At 50.8% G+C, this 16,629-nt stretch overlaps 2 protein-coding genes across 2 annotated transcripts; one reads left to right on the top strand and one right to left on the bottom strand.

Moving 5' to 3' along the window:
• Nucleotides 1-1,655: 1,655 nt before the first annotated feature.
• LOC128270119 (uncharacterized) lies at nucleotides 1,656-2,420 on the top strand. The gene is made up of 2 exons (XM_053007527.1): nucleotides 1,656-2,179; nucleotides 2,261-2,420. The coding sequence occupies exons 1-2, from the start codon at nucleotides 1,823-1,825 to the stop codon at nucleotides 2,354-2,356; spliced, it is 453 nt and encodes a 150-aa protein (XP_052863487.1). The 5' UTR covers nucleotides 1,656-1,822; the 3' UTR covers nucleotides 2,357-2,420.
• A 175-nt stretch (nucleotides 2,421-2,595) lies between these two features.
• Nucleotides 2,596-6,161, bottom strand: LOC128278903 (uncharacterized). The gene is made up of 3 exons (XM_053017630.1): nucleotides 5,997-6,161; nucleotides 2,772-3,131; nucleotides 2,596-2,703 (listed from the first exon to the last, which is right to left on the bottom strand). The coding sequence occupies exons 1-3, from the start codon at nucleotides 6,159-6,161 to the stop codon at nucleotides 2,596-2,598; spliced, it is 633 nt and encodes a 210-aa protein (XP_052873590.1).
• Between the last annotated feature and the right edge of the window lie 10,468 nt (nucleotides 6,162-16,629).

Below are 16,629 nucleotides of genomic sequence, written 5' to 3'. Positions count from 1 at the left end.
AAAGTGCGTCAACTCGTCAGGCCCAATGAGCTGTCGCTAATGGGCCTGGATGTCAACCGTTTTCGGGGAATGTCCTTCGCACAATTAGCCCGCCCCGATTGCACCTCACAGCATCCGCTCTGCTAATGGTTTTTCGCGGCACAACACATCGAACGCATGTCGCACGCACGTCTGCTATGCGGATCAGTAGGTCGAATGTCAAGGTCATTTAGTCGATTCGATGCGTGAGCTCGTTCTGCGTAATTTGCGTACGCCGCACGGCAAACGCACGGTGGACCTTGAAATGACGCAGGGGAGCGTTGCTACGCTGTCCGCTGTCAACGCAAGCGGACAGATCCTTCATCAGTGAACCGGAGCCGGCCGGAAGACAACTTTCACTTCTGCGTCGGCTTAGCGTCGGAAGGCATTTTGTTTAAGGCGGGGGGGGGGGGGCTATTTACTACGTGGTCCAGTGCTTATCGAGGAGCCCATTGGCAAAAGCATTGCCAATAATGGAAATAATAATAATTAGTTGTGCTGCCAACGGCTAAACCGATTGGGCTACTGCTTTCGCTGGTTCCTACTGACCCAATGCCTTCTTTCTATCGCAACATTTGGTTTCAAACATTTTTCATAATTGCTGATTTTCTGGAACGTCCGAAAGGAAGTTCGAAAATCGTACAATGGCCAACACTTTCGCTTGAAGAATTGGGCACCGAAGCGTACCGAAAAAAAATGCAAACTGTGCTCGATGGAATCGGCAGGGTGTGATCTATTTTAAGCTATCCGAAGATGAAGAATCGGCCGCAATACAACGCTACCAACAGCTGAACTGACCCATTCGAAGGAAGCTTTGCATGAAAACCGGTCACAAAACCACGGAAGGCAACACGCAGTGATTTTGTTGAATGAATGACGCTTCATGACATGGTGGAAAATAAAATGATTTTATTTTTGTGGCTAAGGCTTCTACTGAATGTCTTTCAGTTGACGACATTCCAATACGATGCCCTGTTCTTTCCTACGATTTCAGATGTGATCTTTCAATATTCGCCCATAAACTCATCCTTTGCTTTTAAACCTTCCAAAAATAGAAAACTTGAATCACCGCACGATATTTGATTTCCATTGCAAAAAATACTATGACACGCCAAATGGATTAGAGGCAAAGAATGAACTGATTGAGATTGAAATGAAACTTACGTACGTTCAGGTGAAGAGTGTACCAATATAACAAAAAATAGATTAGCAGCAGCGCCCTCTGTGATTGAAGCTCATAATTTATTGAACTGCCCGGTATTATTCCCTGCGTTCACTCCGTGTTCGTCTGAACTTGGTTTTAGCCTGAAAGTATTTCTTATGTGAAATTGTCATCATCGTTCAAGGCCATCGTTTCCTCTGGGAAACTCGAAACGCTCGATCTGCTGGAACGTTCATACGATCCCGCTGCAGTTACGCCACGGTGAGCCACGGTCTTTATTGGATCATGCAGCGGCGCCGGCGCCGGCGCCTCGTGGAGCCCGCTGGTCTTGCTGCAGGGACTGTAGCTGCTGCCCTTGAGCAGCGGCATCACTATGCAGCTGCCGGCCGGCCGGTCGACTGCAGGCTGCACTCTGCGAATCACGTTCTTCACGAACACCGAACGCCGACAGTCGCTCCGTTCTCGAGCATCCGAGTGCACGTCGCCGTCATCGGTCGGAGTGGTCGTACAGCTCACCACTACTAGTACTACTACTACTACTACTACTGCTACTGCTAAGTTTCCACCCAGCACCAGCCATCAGAGGGATCAGGCTGCTCTACTCCTGCGGCCTTCGGCCGGCCCAAAAAAAAAACAAAAAAGATGTGGCCTACGATGTGGCAAAGGTTGGTGGGGGTGGGTGTGGTGATGCTGCTGACTCTACCCTCGCCCTCACCGGTCATGGGCAAGGCAATCGCGGACACCGGCGAAGAATTAGACCGAGGCCAGGTCACGGAGAACAACGAGATCGACGACGGACGCGAACCGGTCACTTCCTCAACGGAAAGCGAGACCACAACCGGCAGGACAACAACCACCTCGACCACCCCGACCACCACCACCGAGGGCCTGCCCACGTTCAACCGCAACCAGGTATCCCTTGACCTACCGAGCGACCTGTTCACGTCCACCGCCAATCTCACCCTGCGGTTGCGCAACGTCGTGTCCGAGCTCATCACGGTAAGGTCCGCGGTCCGCGATGGTGAGCTTTCCCCCTATTCCCCTCTTTTTCCCCCTCTTCCACACACCGCACACACGCAGCGCACGTCGGTGCGGATTGCGCAGGTGGTGCGCTTCCTGCAGCCCGTCTTTGGCTACCATCTGATGATCGACATCCCGAAGGAGCTGGACGTTTGAGCCCGTGTGGCTGCGATAAGTGCGGCCGGCACTGTACAATGAGGTGGTTACGCTGCGTGTTACAAAAAAGGTTAGATAAATAATTTATTGTTGGTCACCAGACACGGTTTGGTTGATAAGAATAAAAATAATTTAATACACTCCGTTCAGAGTCTCTCTCTCTCACGCTCTCTCTTTTTCTTGGTCGTCCACCCTTTTGTTGGCATCTTCCGCTGTCTCTCTCTCTCTCGTTCCCGCTCTCATCGTTCGTTGTAGTGACTCGGTGGGGTAGGAATTTGAACGAACAAATGGCGCCCGGCAATCGGTTGGAAGAGCTGCACGAACCGGGCGGTCCGGATAGCCGAGTTCTACGGGATACGCAAAGCGGAAGCGATGAGCGAAGCCCATAGACCCATCCTTTAGGCCGTTTAGTTACCGTAATGAAGTCACCGAACAGCTTGGCCGCACTCAGGACGAAGTTGGTCGCGTTGCCGAACAGCTTCCCGGGCAGCTGCAGCATGATCGTCCCGTCCGGGTTGAACTGTGGCACGTCCGCGTCGTCGTCGCCATTGTGGCGCGCGATCCGCTCCTTCGGTACCCTCACGTAAGACTTCGCGGTCGTCGTCGTCGTCGGCGGCGGCGCCGTCGTCGTCGTCGTCGTCGTGGTTGTAGCGATGATGTCCTGGCGAGCGCTCTTCAGCTTCGCCAACAGCTCCATGATGGCATTGGTGGCCGACCACATCTCGAGCCGCAACTTTGCCCGCTTTGCCCGGTACACGTCCTCTCCGATGGCGTCCTGTGGGTCGGGAACAAATAGAAACAATCACCACGCGGCACCGGAAACCGGCACCATGTGTTCATATAGGAGTTGTTTGTTTTGTTTCGATGGTTTGCGGAGCTTTCAGTTCAAGCGCCTGTATGTATGCAAACCGAGCACAGCACTGTCAGCGTCTTCTATTTAAGGTTCGATCAAACAGTCTGATGGAAACATGCTCATCGGCTGTGTGTGAAGTTTCAAATTAGCGATGCACCGACGTAAACTTCAAGGTTATGAAATTTCCAACACTTTTTAAAATCGATAACTATTTTGTTTAATCAGGCAGAGTAAGCTGTCACAGGAAGTATCACAAAAACCAATCGCGACTCCACGGTGATGGCCTTTCCTGGTCGTTGTGACCCAAAGGCTCGTAATAAAACATGACGAAATAAAAGCATGTTCAAGAAGGAATAAGTCTTATTGGTAAATCTTCACCAATAAGACTTGTTCTTTCTTGAATGATTCTTTTCCTTTCGTACAACAGGATAGTGCAGCAATCCATAAGCCAGAAGTAGTCATGCGATTCTCTTGGATGATCAAGCTTTCAGGTTATTAACATCGTTGTCCAGCCACCAGCCAACCGGTGAGAACGTGTGGCCATTGATGAACCTTCCAGTATGTGAAAAGACCCCTCTCAATTTAATAGAATTAGCTAAATTAGGTAAAATAATGTGGACCACATGATACAACCACGATGTTTTAAAAGTGGTCTTTTAAAATATTTCATCTGTATTAATGATCCTTAAATACACCAAAAATTAACAATGCTGGCTCATGGCGAGATCCACTCTTAAGCTATCGATTCGAGATGAGCAATTAAGCAATAATTTACACAGTCACACATTGTTGCAGAATTCACAGTTATATTCACAGAATTCACCCCGAACTGCGTGTCCGAATACTTTTAGTCCTCTTTTAAGCATAAATACAAGGTGAGCAAATCAGCGTGTACTTTTTCATTTGGCTATAAACAGAAAACGGCTTAATATTTTTCGATGCTTGAACATTTATTTGAAAGCTTGATTTTTCATTTTTTTATGAAAAACTATTTTTGGTCAAATGTCCACCACGATTGGTTTGGCAGTAGCCCATTCGGTCGACCTATTTTTGAGAACATTTTCAATTGTATCTGGTCCGGCAATTGGTCTGGTATTCGGCACAATATAATATTCTTAATTAAATATTAAGCTGTTTTTTAATACCAAATGATAAAAAGAACGTTAGTTTAGACACCCTGTATAACCATTATTTATTACTCAACCTTCTTTAACACCCAATCAACTCCAGTTTGATTGATAGCAACGAATGGAGTGAAGGTGACGTCGCCGGATTTGTGTCACTTCTGACAACGCGGTTCGTCTGTCGACAGACGTCAGACGGACGCGCATTTGTCTTACGCGCGCCGGGTTGCGTGATGCTGCGTGCTGCCGGCCCAAACACTTCCCAACCCGTTTTTCCCATTTCAAACGATTCACTTTCTGCGGCTTCGGCGGCTTCGGTGCAAATTCGTTCGCACTCCATTCACTCCCATACTGTCGCGCCGCCGGACCAGACCCCGAGGATGCCGCCGAGTTGTGCCGCGTTCGCTAGCTCGAGGAGTGATGGATCTTCCTTTCGAATCCACAGAACCACGTGGCGCTTCAGCGCTGGTCACGTGACCGGCACCCGTGACAACTGATTGGCGTTCAAATCTCGCGGCCCGCGCGACCCTTAACCCGAGCTAAGGCGCATGGGAAGTCAGTCGTACTAAAATGTCGCACGCCGACAGCTCCATTTTGTTGTGGCACCGAGCAACGGTTCAGTGGCGTTGCGCAACTTGCGCGTCGATTGCGTCGACGACACACTACTTTTAAAATATTACTTTTTTCCTTTTACGTTTATTGGTGATATCCTTTGACCGACGGCAACCGACAAGGGTGTTATCACTAGGGGCAAACCAAGGCACCGAGGGATAAAAAAGGGTACGGTGATCGGAAGAGAAAAGCGCGTTCCACGCGACGCACCGGTGCGTTACGCACGTGCAATAAACGCCTTCATCGCCTTCCGATACGGCGGGGGGGCCAATAAAACGACTCACCCGAAGCCCGACTCAAGAGGCGGAAGGCCCATTCTGGAGCCCTAAAGCGGCACGCATGCATTCCCATCTCCACCTCCCGTTCAGCAACCGATAGAGCCCGCCCTTATCGCTTTACTTTCACTCTCCGGCTCGCGTCACATGCGGACGCGTGCACGGACGTTCCGAGCCGACATAAAACCTTACACAAGAACACGCACGCGAGCATAACGCGAGCTAGCGAACGCGGCGCGGTTAGAAATGAGCGCGCACGCGCTCACTCGCCTAAATGCTACGCTCGGTCGCCGGTGATGCAGGAAGCAACCGCGGGGCGTAATCGGACCCCAACCGGTCACATCACACAGGAAAAAGCTAACTGGATCGACTCGGACACGCGTGCGGGTAATCGAGGCAGAAAATAACCCAAATACAACAGAAAAATTAGCGATTAATTTTTTCGGGTTCGTCGCTTGAAGTCTTTCGTTTTGCCAATTTCGTATCGAATTCCGTTTGCCGATTTCGTGCTAACCGCTGAGCCGTTGAGTGATTGAAGAATGATCGTGGGAAGACTCCGGGACTTCCTTGACGTTTCACTCCCAGCCAACCCATCCCACCCTTCCACCAACCACAGGACAATTCACTTAATAATTCATTTATCCGGTTCCCTGCCAACAATTCGGTGGTGGCAATGTTGATGCGATGCCGATGTTGATGATGTTGATTGATTGAGCCTAATTGAACACACACACACACACACACACACACTGTACGCTACCCACCAACACACCCACCTTCCAACGGACCGGATCCAATGATTCGTCGTCGACGATCGCTTCCCGCAGGTCGCTGGTTAGCGGTGCGCCACTCACAGTCCCCGCGTGCTGCCCCGGAAAGGACAGCACGGTCAGGATGGCCACAGCCACCACCAGCCTTCCCGGATGGGCACGCCCTTCCATTCGCACACACCGGGACACTAGCGCACAGGACACGACAACGTACAGCTCACTGCGCAGCACCGGCGAGGACTCCCTAGGACGGAAACACGGTTCACGGGGCGGGATGCTCGGTACTGGCGGCTTCCATTACCACGCGGTGAGCGCACCCGAAAACCCACTCCACAACACCACGCGTCCTGCACGTCCTTCTGCGGTTTCCTGTGACACGGATGCCGCGATGCGACAACGATGCGCTTTGTTCGACAATTTCGCCACAAATGCGCGGACCGACTGGCTCGGCCATGACTGGCATGACGCAGACGCCCCGCAGATCTTCCTCCCTTCCACACCCCACGGGGGGGGGGGGGGGGCGGGCGGCTGTTGGCGTTAAGTGAAAACAAAGCCTAGCGAGCGAAACCGGCGAACGAGAAACGAGAAAAGAAAGAGAGAGAGAGCGCCTGTGGGAGGGGGGGGGGGGGGGGGGGGGGGGGAAAAAAAAAAAAACAACCGGGACCCCCCCCCAACCGGGTGGCCTACCGGTTGGGGAGGGTGGCCGGGGGGGTGTTCGGGGTGAGAGTGTAAAAAACAAGAGTGAATCTCGCGAAGAGTCGTCGAAGTCGCGCCGCCATCACCGAGAGGCCAAAGTGCGAGGTCTGTTCGAGGGCCTGTCTCCCCCGGCCTCCTCTCCGCCGAGCAAGTATGATAGCAGCACACACACACACGCATGCACGCACGCGCGGAGGGATGCTTTCGCTGCTTTTTGTGAATATCCTATTTTATTGTACGCCACCGAGCTGTGTGAAATGAAACTCACCCAGCCGCCGCAAGACAGGTGAACTTTTGGGATGCCATTGAGAGGGGTGTGGGGGGTGGGGGTGGTGGTTGTGCTGTCGGTAATTGGTGTCAGGGGACCAAACAGGACGTAAACGCGTGTACGGCAACATCGGGTCATCGTCTCATCACACGCTCGCTGTCTCACTCTTGCTCACTGTGAGTGATTCTCACACAATGGCACTTTCTCACACACTCTGACGGTTGTGTGGGTTGCACAGCAGCGGTAAGGGGGATGATAGGGATCATGTCAGGAGCAGCGTGGTTGGCAGGGCGTTGCACGCGTTGTGTCGTTATCGCGGCGAAAGCAAGCGGCAGGTGGCAAGTGCAAGGCAAGGCAAGGCAGTACAGGGTGCTTCAGAACGCCCACGTGTCGCCGGCGGAGCCTTCCAGGCCCTGCTGGTGCTGCCCTATTCGAAAAGGCATTAGCCTCACTTCTGGTGAGCGGCCACGAAGCCTATCCAGGTGGCGATAAGCGACCTTCGACAGGGCAGACCCATTTCTAAGGTTGGCTGGACATCTACTAGGTTGTTTATTAAGTTTTGACGTTCGATACCAGAGGGCGCTGCTACGAGTTTGCTTTTTTTGGCATATTGGTACGGCGATTTCTGGACACGAACTCATTTCGGAACCGAAGAAAACGGTTCACACGGCGGCTTTTAGGAACCCAAAACTTCAATCAAAATATTGGTTATACTGCTCAATGAGATGGCTAGGCCTTAAACCTAATTCGCCTTAAGTGATTCGACGATTTACCAATACGACATCCTGTATTTTTTTTACGCTTTCCGACGGTGTGTCTGTTTTTTGACGTTTTTGACATGGTTCGTCTTGGTTGTTCGACAACGTTTAAACTCAGAAACCCCCCTTTCAACCACCTAATTAAAGGTGAAGAGTCCTTATACACTTTCAACATTCGTTCATAATTTTCCTTTGCTTTTAAACCTTTCAAAAATAAAAATCAAATCACTACACGATACTTGATTTTTTCCGTTTTACGGAAATGGCTTGTAAAAAAAAGCGACCGATTGAAACTTCACATACGTTCATTTGAAGAGCACAACAAAAAAATAGGCTTGTAGCAGCAAGCGCCCTGTAGGTATCGAACGACAAAACTTAACGAACAACCTAGTATGTTCTCATTGGTTTCAATTTTTCCATTTTCGAAACGGTTCGAAAAGTAATTTTTTTCGAAAATAGCCTTCAACCGAAACTTCTACGGTTTCGCCCGCTATCTCCACACTATACCCCCGGGTAAAAGGTGTCAACGGGCAGGCGGACGGGCAGGTGGGCTCTTGAATTTTTAAGTGCGGGAGAAGCAATCGCGGGATCGGGGAAACAGTAAAAAAACAAAACAAAAAAAAACCCACAACACAATGCATTGCGGGGGTACATCCTCCTGAACCGAGCGCGTGCGTGTTAAGGCTGCATGCGTGTACGTGCCGTGTACGTAACAAACCGTGGCACAACGTGTGTGGGGGGATGCTGGGAAGTTCACGACACGCATGCGGCCCCGTGAAGAATCTGCGCCCGTGGCGTTCCCGTTGAACGAGTTTAGGAGCCGGAGCAAAAGAAAGCGTCTCATCATCATCGGTCGCCGGCCGAAGAACGGCGAGCGAGCAGGGGTGGTGGTGTTGGCCCAGCTGGGGGGGTTGGAAGTGACGGTTGCGCAACACGTAACCGGGCCGCAGGAAACCGGCCGATCGTCTCACTGCGCACCGGCCCGATCCGGACTGGTTTGCTACCCCGCCTGCGGTCGCGTTGAAGTCACCGTCATCGATCGACACACGCAGATCGACGTCGGAACCAATTAACCATCTCATCACTCCTCCTCCTCCTCTTCCTCATCGGCCAGCTCGATTGGCCGATTTTGAATTACTTTTGGTGACCCGCATCGTATCGAGCTACTCCAATTTCAAGATTCTCACGCTCTTCACGCGTGAGCACGGTGATTCGCTTCACAATCACAATAACGCGTACCGAGGCCGCACACACACACACATAGGCCAGTCATCCTGTTCCCGCCAGTATTGTGCCGGTTTCGGTGGAGACCACTTTTTGGCCCCCCGAAGCCGAGGACATCGATCACGGCACGGCACGGTGGATGCGTGGAGACAAGGCAAGTATTGTCAGGTGGTTTGGTTGGTCCACCTCCCCCCGTTCGTTTCATCACCCCAACTTCACCGGCCCTCGCGTGAGATTTTTCGTTTATCGCTCGCTGGCGTGTGTGAAACTTGTGAAGCAAAACATCGGAACGGGTCTTGTTCGTAGATTACTATAACTAAAGTTCGTTTGAGTTTGCTAATATGAACGCAATGGTTAATTAGGTCTTGCTAATTTTCCTCTTCTACTTCTTCTTCTTCTTTTGCTAGTTTTCATCAAAATTTCCAAAATAGTCGAAGTTGAAAAGAGTGACAAAGCCCCCCGGGCCCCGACGGGATTCCCGAGCGGAGCTCGACAAAAAAATGGAGAAAAGAGAGTTGAGAATCGACATCCATCAAATTATTGTTGCGGGTATGGGAAAACGATTCGATGGTCTCTTCGATACTGTTGGTCTCTGTTGCTTACGGTAACGATGTGTTTTTACCCGAAGGCTCTCCGGGCCCGACCTCAGGCTTGCTTGCTTGGATAAAGCAAACTGCGAACCATATCGGTGACCGAAATATGAGTGACCGGATGTTTCAAGTCGTGTTTCGTGCTTCCCCAGGGTCAGAAGATAACACAAACGTTACGACATTACGAAGGAGTCTGAACGTTGCTTGAAAAAAAAAACAAAGCCGAACACAAAAAAGATCTTTCGGACTTTATTACTTCGCCTTCGTGGTGGTCCTTCAAAGAGCCAGATAAATCAAGGAGCCAGCGAACTGGAAAACAGTGTCGAGCGGTGGCCCCGGGTTCGTGATCTTTTTTCACGCACGATTTGTGAATCACGATGAACGCCGATCGGTGCCCGGGGTCATTTTCGACAACCTGTGATGGGCATGCGTAGCATAATGGCGGTTTAATTACAGGCTACCAGTGTTTGCGGCGGACCAGTCTGTGTTGTTTTTTTTCTTCGATTAGCTCACTACTTGGCGATAATGCAGTGGCTGGCGAACGAAGTTTCATTTTTAACTAAACAAAAGATTTTGTTGAAATACGCCATTATGCTCCAACAATTACCGCCATAATTAATAACTAAAATTGCCCTACTGGTTGCCATATAGAGCCCAATATGAATTCGAACACTTCAAAGATATTTCAAATAAAGTTATACACCACTCAAAAAAACGAACATTCAACAGCTTTGCAAAATGTTTAAATATGTAAAAAAACACAAACATTTTCCAATTTTTAGAAATGTTCAGAAAGAAAAATTTTGGTTTCGCCTCCCACCGTTTGTGAGCAAATTGACGATTCACGTGGTCAGCTTTGTCGATTTATGGTTTCCGAAAACCATCGGGCGGCGAATGCGCTTTATTCTATAGCGAAACATTTAAATTTACAATAAGCATATGGAAATCGAGCACACAGCAGAGTGGTAACATTAACCGGCATTACTCAACCGCTTCTCATTCATAATTATGCTCTCAGTACTGGTTACGTCTTGCGGTAATGCTCGTCGGCATTCGAAACGTTAAATCATATCGCATATCGGCAGATAATAGGGCAAGCTTTAGCAAAAATAAAACATTGTTGAAAGCCCAAAAAGCTCCGTTTATAAAGTACTTTTCGCCTAAAAGTATGCTATACGATGAGCTTGTGCCATGCTTTCGGCACCGCAAAGTCGACCAGATTAAGCGCGGAATTCCCTGGGCAGATGTGTGTTGTGAAAGGAACTAGAGAAGGTGTACACGATTACGGTGGCGGAGGGTGGAATCCACTTACCTCACTCCTAGACCTCAGATGCCAGACGAAGCAGTGTTTTAAGCAAACGAATGCTTGTCGAATGTAAGGTTTTTACTGAAATATTGGCCCTAGCTCAGCCCAGGCCCAGAAATAATGATTGTCCTTTGCCGACTTAAAAACAGGTGTTTAGATGAGATAATAACTTCACCCATGTGATAGTTTCAGTTAAATTAAAAAAATACTGTTAATTTTTTTAAAGCAGCCAATTATTTGAGTGTCGAATGAATTTAGTTAGTGTTGAAGCTGACCGTCACGTGCAAGTGCATAAAAACATAAATTTTACTTGATCTCTAATCTAATCTTCTACGAAGAGAAAAAAATGCTCGGAAAGTGAATAGTCCTTTTTGCACCAAAAAACCATTCCAGAAGCCATCGTCCGATTGAACCTTTAAAATTAACCACAAAGAGATCACAGATTACAGTTAGTGATGGCATCGATAGGAACCCGATAAAACTATTTATGAAATAAATTTACATTGACCTTAGAAAACGATTATAACATGCGCCGAAACCTGATTAATGCCCGTAATAGCAAGTGACTAAAAGCGCATCATGCGATTACATGCGCCATGCTGCATCCCGCCCGTTTCCAACGCCCTCAACCGTTCGCTTTTTCTCTCTCGCTCCTTCGCACGCTTTTCTTGGTAGAGCTCCAGCCCCAGCTCGGCCCCTCTGCGGCTGTTCGCGTTCTTGGCAGGAGCTGTTACCACAACCGCACACAACCCACAACCCATCCTACCACCACCTCGAATCGCCCGGCTCCCAGAGCACGCGATGCGACGCGGTGAGGCAAAAAAGGCTGCCAACAAACGCCGCTGTTTAGCGCCCCTGCCCCAGTGTTTATGCTGCGAGCCCGCGTACTGGCGGTGTGTGTGCGCGTGCTCCGTGTTGGCGCAGTAGTAGAGCGCAGTCCGGGCCGAGTGGGTGTCCGATTCCGGAACAAAGAAGAAAAAAACGGCGATTCAAATACTTCAAATGTCCAAAAAGCTAAAAGAAGTAGAAACGAAACATAAGTGAAAGAAACTAAAAAGTTAACGAAAAAAACGGAAGGGCAAACGGAACACGAATTGCCGAAGTGTGAAAAACAATCAATCAAACAAGTGCGAGCCCAATCAATCAAAAACAAAGTGTCAAGGTGAGAGAACAAAAAAGTAGAAAACAAAACATAACAGCCAAAGGGAGCTAAACGAGTGGAATCAGACGTATAAAGTCTAGCGAAATAAGAATGCATAAACGGTGAAGCTTACGCGGAAACCAAGACTGGGGCCGCCCGATGCCTCCGGTAGGATGCCCAACGCAACGCGCGTGTAAACCCCCGGGACTCGAAGTAAGCCCAGCCCAGCCAAGAGCAAAAGGGTAAGCGAGTGTGCGACATCCACCGATCAGCAGCCGCTTGCCTTGACCGCCGCCGTGCGATTAGGGACGACCACGGGTACCGGGCGCACCAGAGTTGCTCGCCCTGAGAAGTCCCGACCGGCCCGACGAGGCGCCCTCTGGCGGCGACCTCCATCCGGGGCCGGGTGTCCGGTCTTTGGCAGGTGGTCCGACTGGACTTTCCGTGTGAATGCAATGGACCCGTCCCCGTCACCGCCGCTCCAGTCTGCGGCGGCATTGCACAACCCGCTGACCCAGTCCCCGGGCAGGCGGGTTATCACTGTAGCACCAGCAGCAGCAGCAGCTGCGCAACATAAAAACGGCGGCCCAAAAAACCAACGCGAGGATGGCCCGGCATTGGCGATTTATGGCCTCACGCATTGGCGGCCAGCGATGGCGAAAGGGCGAAAGCGAAAAGAAATGTGGTACTTGCGCTGCCACGCTTGATGTGGAGCAAGGTTGGTTGTTTTGGTCGGTGGCTTAGTTGGTGCGCGCAGCTTTTGTGGCGCGTGCGCCTTCATAACACACACCAGCAGCAGCACTCGTGATGTCCAGGCGCTCGCGTGAGGGTCTTGTGGACTTGGATTCCGGGGTCCTTCGGTGTTATTTCCAGACCCTCTTAGCCCTTGGAATGTGTTTGAGGTGTTTGATGATCCTCACTACCCAAATGATGTCGGTACGCCGCAACATAATCGACCCGCACCGTGGTCACTCCGACACCTCCACTGTCGGGTTGTTAAAAAAACGAGTTTCACATTAGTCGGCCGAAAAAGAAAACAAGAGACAATCAAAACAATACCCACCCCCCGACAGCCTTGGAGACGGGCGGCTGATGGCCGCAAATTGGCCGGCTCCGGCTGTAAAATTAACGTGCTCCCCCCCGACGCCGACACCCGACGTGGAGGTACAATGGAGTCGGTACGTCAACCGATTTGACATGACAACCAATCGGTCGGTCGGTTGTGGTGTTGGTTTCGTTTGAAATCGATTACGCTCAATTAAATCAATGCGCTTGGAGGCTCTCTCACCGTGCACGTGAAGGACGTGCGCTGACATCGCGAACAGGTGAGGCTTAGCACGCGCCTCGAGTGAGAGAGGGAGAGCTAGAGAGAGTTTCGATCGACCTGAGGACGTGTGAGGACCGGTCCACGCCACGGTAGCAATCAACGTAACCACCGGACCAACGGGGAACTGACTGATCGGCAGTGGCGCCCTTGTGACAGTGCCGATCGGATCGGAAGTGCCAAGAGGCTACAGGGGCTACAGGGCCATCTAGGATTTCTATCTAGGAACTTTGATAAACTCCTTCCGAAGGTCCTCTAGAACAAGTGATGTTGACCATGGTTATTCTCACAAGTCTGGTAAGATTAACCTGTATTCTGAAGTCAGTCATGGTCTCAAACAAGATCCTAGCCGAGATCTCGTCACCATCTCAAGCAAGATGGTGAAGATCTATTCAGACTTCTGGGGAATCCTACCTGATAGTTAGCAACTATCTCAACTCATGTCGTATGAGACTAGTTGTTCCAACTGATTGTGGGAGTGACATAGACTACATGAACTTCAGGACACTCAGGTTCCGAAATATTATCATTATGGCACGGGAAGATGAATTTCTGGGTATGGATTCAAATCCTAGACTAATCGCTTCTCCCAAGGTCTGGGAGTGGATCAGATCAGCGAGCAAGTCTTTGGGACCAACAGAATCCCGGTTGCAGTGTCTTTGCAATTCTCAGCGTCTCAGCCTAGGAGTCTTTGGAACATTTCAGTTTCGGTCGGTTCGGTGTTGTAGTCGGTTCCGTTCGTTTTTCTGACCCCACCCTCCTCTCCTCCCTATCACCCCCGCACCACATTCCCCACCACATTCCCTATGAGTTTTGGCAGGCTGGTCAGGTCGGCCGATGCCCGCACGCCCTCTATCGCCTGTGGAATCGAACTCACGACCGAGCACCGAGCATATCGTCGGCCGCAGTATTTACTTTGCATACATAATGTCCGTAGCCGTAGCATGTAGCTCTAACTACCTATAACACCCAACCCACCATCGCCTCCTGGTGGTCGTCCCATCACTGACACTGAGTCGCATTTTTGGGAGCCCCCAATTCTTTCGAAACCCCAATTTACGGCCACGGGCATTTATGGTTTAACGGGGCATCGTAGTGGTCTGTGACACATTTGACTGCCTGCTATGCATACCACTCACTATCGCCCCCCTCTGCTCCATGAATCATAGCGCTAGAGAGTGTGGATAGCGCCGTAGTAGTCGAAATGTCGAGCGCATAATCTTCGAGCCTTCGACCGGTTGCCTAACGTGCCGGCTACTTGCCTAGCACTGCGCCGTGGTGTGTGAGAGTGTGTTTTTCGAAAAGATCACTAGTTGGGCAAACCGGCCCACCAAGCTAACCTCTCCACCCCGCCAACCCGCAACCCTGGCGCTATCGTCGTCGGCCAACAAAAAAGCGGCCTGAAAGGCGATTGACTCCGGTCGAGAAGGCGATTGGCTGTGGCTCGGGCGGCCCAAAAGATCGGTCACTCGGCCAGCGAACCGAGTGATGCATTCACTTGTCTCTGGGTGTGTGTGCGTGTGCGTCCGTTGGGCCGCCTGTTGTTTCGTTGGGCGCGCATTTTGACTTTTGATTGAATTATAATTTTTCGCCGGCGTCTTGCCCGGGGTCTTGCCGTGCGTAACTGGTTTTTTGTTTGTGTTTTTTCCGTGATGTCGATGATGACATGCCGCATGCGTCCGCAAGTGCATGGCGTTGGTTTGAGTTTGGGCTGGGGCTTGGGCAATTTTTTCGCAAGCCCTGAAAAGCTTGACCGTGTTATGTTACTAATCCTTTCCCGACTTGCGCTCTCTTGCTCTCTTTCGGGCGTACGCTATTCGAGGGGTTCCATACTGCAAATGTCAAAACTGTCAGACTAACCCCTGGCATGTCAACTTCGCATCAGTCAACGTTCATTACACCAGTTCTTTACTTTCTTCGGTTGTACTTGAACTTGCAATATGCCCCATTCTTTGACAATCTGTACGATGGACAATTTCCAAGCGTTCCGCTAGAACCGTACCAGGAACGACTGCGAACGGTCGCGGCCGAATTCAGGTCCATCAGAGTCGGTGCAGTTTACGGCTGTCATTTTCCTTGGTCTTTTTGTTCTAGAACCTACGGAACATGCTATATAATAAGGTCGGGGGATGCTCGACGGAATCGGGAGATTCCCAAGTTAAGTCCAAAGATTGGCATGCTGGCTGGGATGCTTCCCGTGGAGATCCTCATCAAGACATCGGTTGATAGGCCCAGATCGGATTCACAAAGAAGGCCCAGCCCAGGTCTGACACCCTCGTGCGTTCCAACGGTACGGTCTGGACCTGTTTTCGTGAAGTTACGATGTTTGCCAGCGCTATGGAAACATACGCAAACGCCAGTGTTTCTCCATCTATCAACATCTGTCCATCTGTCAAAGTGACATTTACTGATTACAATCAATGTGAATGTTTCAAATAGCAAACCATCTAGGCCTAGGAAATAGGAAAACTGAGCAGTTCTAGTGGCGTTAACTGTCAAAACGCAAGTATTTCAAGGACTTTTGTGAACTGCCCTTTGCCTTGCAGTCGGCTCTGCGGCGCGACATCACACCGGATTGGTGTGGCATTGTTGCACGGTTTGCTCAATGTCTACCGCCCCCTACCGTATGCCCGAAACCCTCTCCCTCGAAACCTCCATCATTTGCTCTGAGAGCAGTCCGCAGAAATTGATGCCAAATTGCCAAAAATCAGCGAACGAGGACGCCTCTCAATGCCTCGGCCATGCTTCGGTGGCTGCTGCCATTAGTGCCGGCCGGCCAATCGCCAATTTCGCCATTATCTTACCGCCATTACAGAATTGCCATCCGTGCCATCCGCTCCGTAATGGCGGCAAATGTGCAACGAGCCGGCATGAAAATGGCCATTCTGGTTGACCCCGTCGCCGCCGCCGGAGGTCTCAAGGCTCTGGAGAATCTCCCGAGAAGGTGCACCGCCACGTCCGAATCGGTAGTCGGATCGGTTCGGCCCCCGCTAGGTGACCACCTCAGACACCTCCACCTCCGGTCGGCAGTTGCGAAGTTTTGCGGCGAAAGTCGAAGTCCCCGCTGGAGTCTGGTTTCTGGAGCAAGGTGATCTGTGATTCCACGGACCTGTTCTCTCGGGTCCCAGTGAGCGGGCGAGCGAGCGAGCGAACGAGTGCAGATCCCGAGTCCGGGTATTTCGATGTGCTCGGGTTTTGTTTTTGTTGGACCCCATCAGGTCCAGTCCAACAGGTCCGACTGAGCAGAGCCCCCAAAAGGGGGCTGCCACCGGCCTAGTATTCCTCAGTTGACAGTCAACCGTGAACCGGTCCGCTCCTTTTCGCGAAGCACA

This window comes from Anopheles cruzii, chromosome X (genome assembly GCF_943734635.1).
Source record: "Anopheles cruzii chromosome X, idAnoCruzAS_RS32_06, whole genome shotgun sequence".
Lineage (NCBI taxonomy): Eukaryota > Metazoa > Arthropoda > Insecta > Diptera > Culicidae > Anopheles > Anopheles cruzii.
Note: the sequence above shows the minus strand (reverse complement) of the source record. Positions and strands in the feature narration are given on the sequence as shown.

What these genes read in the sequence shown, in the direction of transcription:
- LOC128278903 (XM_053017630.1), bottom strand. Translation starts at nt 6,161, where the DNA reads ATGGAAGGGCGTGCCCATCCGGGAAGGCTGGTGGTGGCTGTGGCCATC. An exon ending in TGGATCCGGTCCGTTGGAAG is followed by an intron (nt 3,132 to 5,996) that starts GTGGGTGTGTTG and finishes CCCGACCCACAG; the next exon opens with GACGCCATCGGAGAGGACGT. An exon ending in TGTTCGGTGACTTCATTACG is followed by an intron (nt 2,704 to 2,771) that starts GTAACTAAACGG and finishes CGTATCCCGTAG; the next exon opens with AACTCGGCTATCCGGACCGC.
- LOC128270119 (XM_053007527.1), top strand. Translation starts at nt 1,823, where the DNA reads ATGTGGCCTACGATGTGGCAAAGGTTGGTGGGGGTGGGTGTGGTGATG. An exon ending in TCGTGTCCGAGCTCATCACG is followed by an intron (nt 2,180 to 2,260) that starts GTAAGGTCCGCG and finishes GCACACACGCAG; the next exon opens with CGCACGTCGGTGCGGATTGC.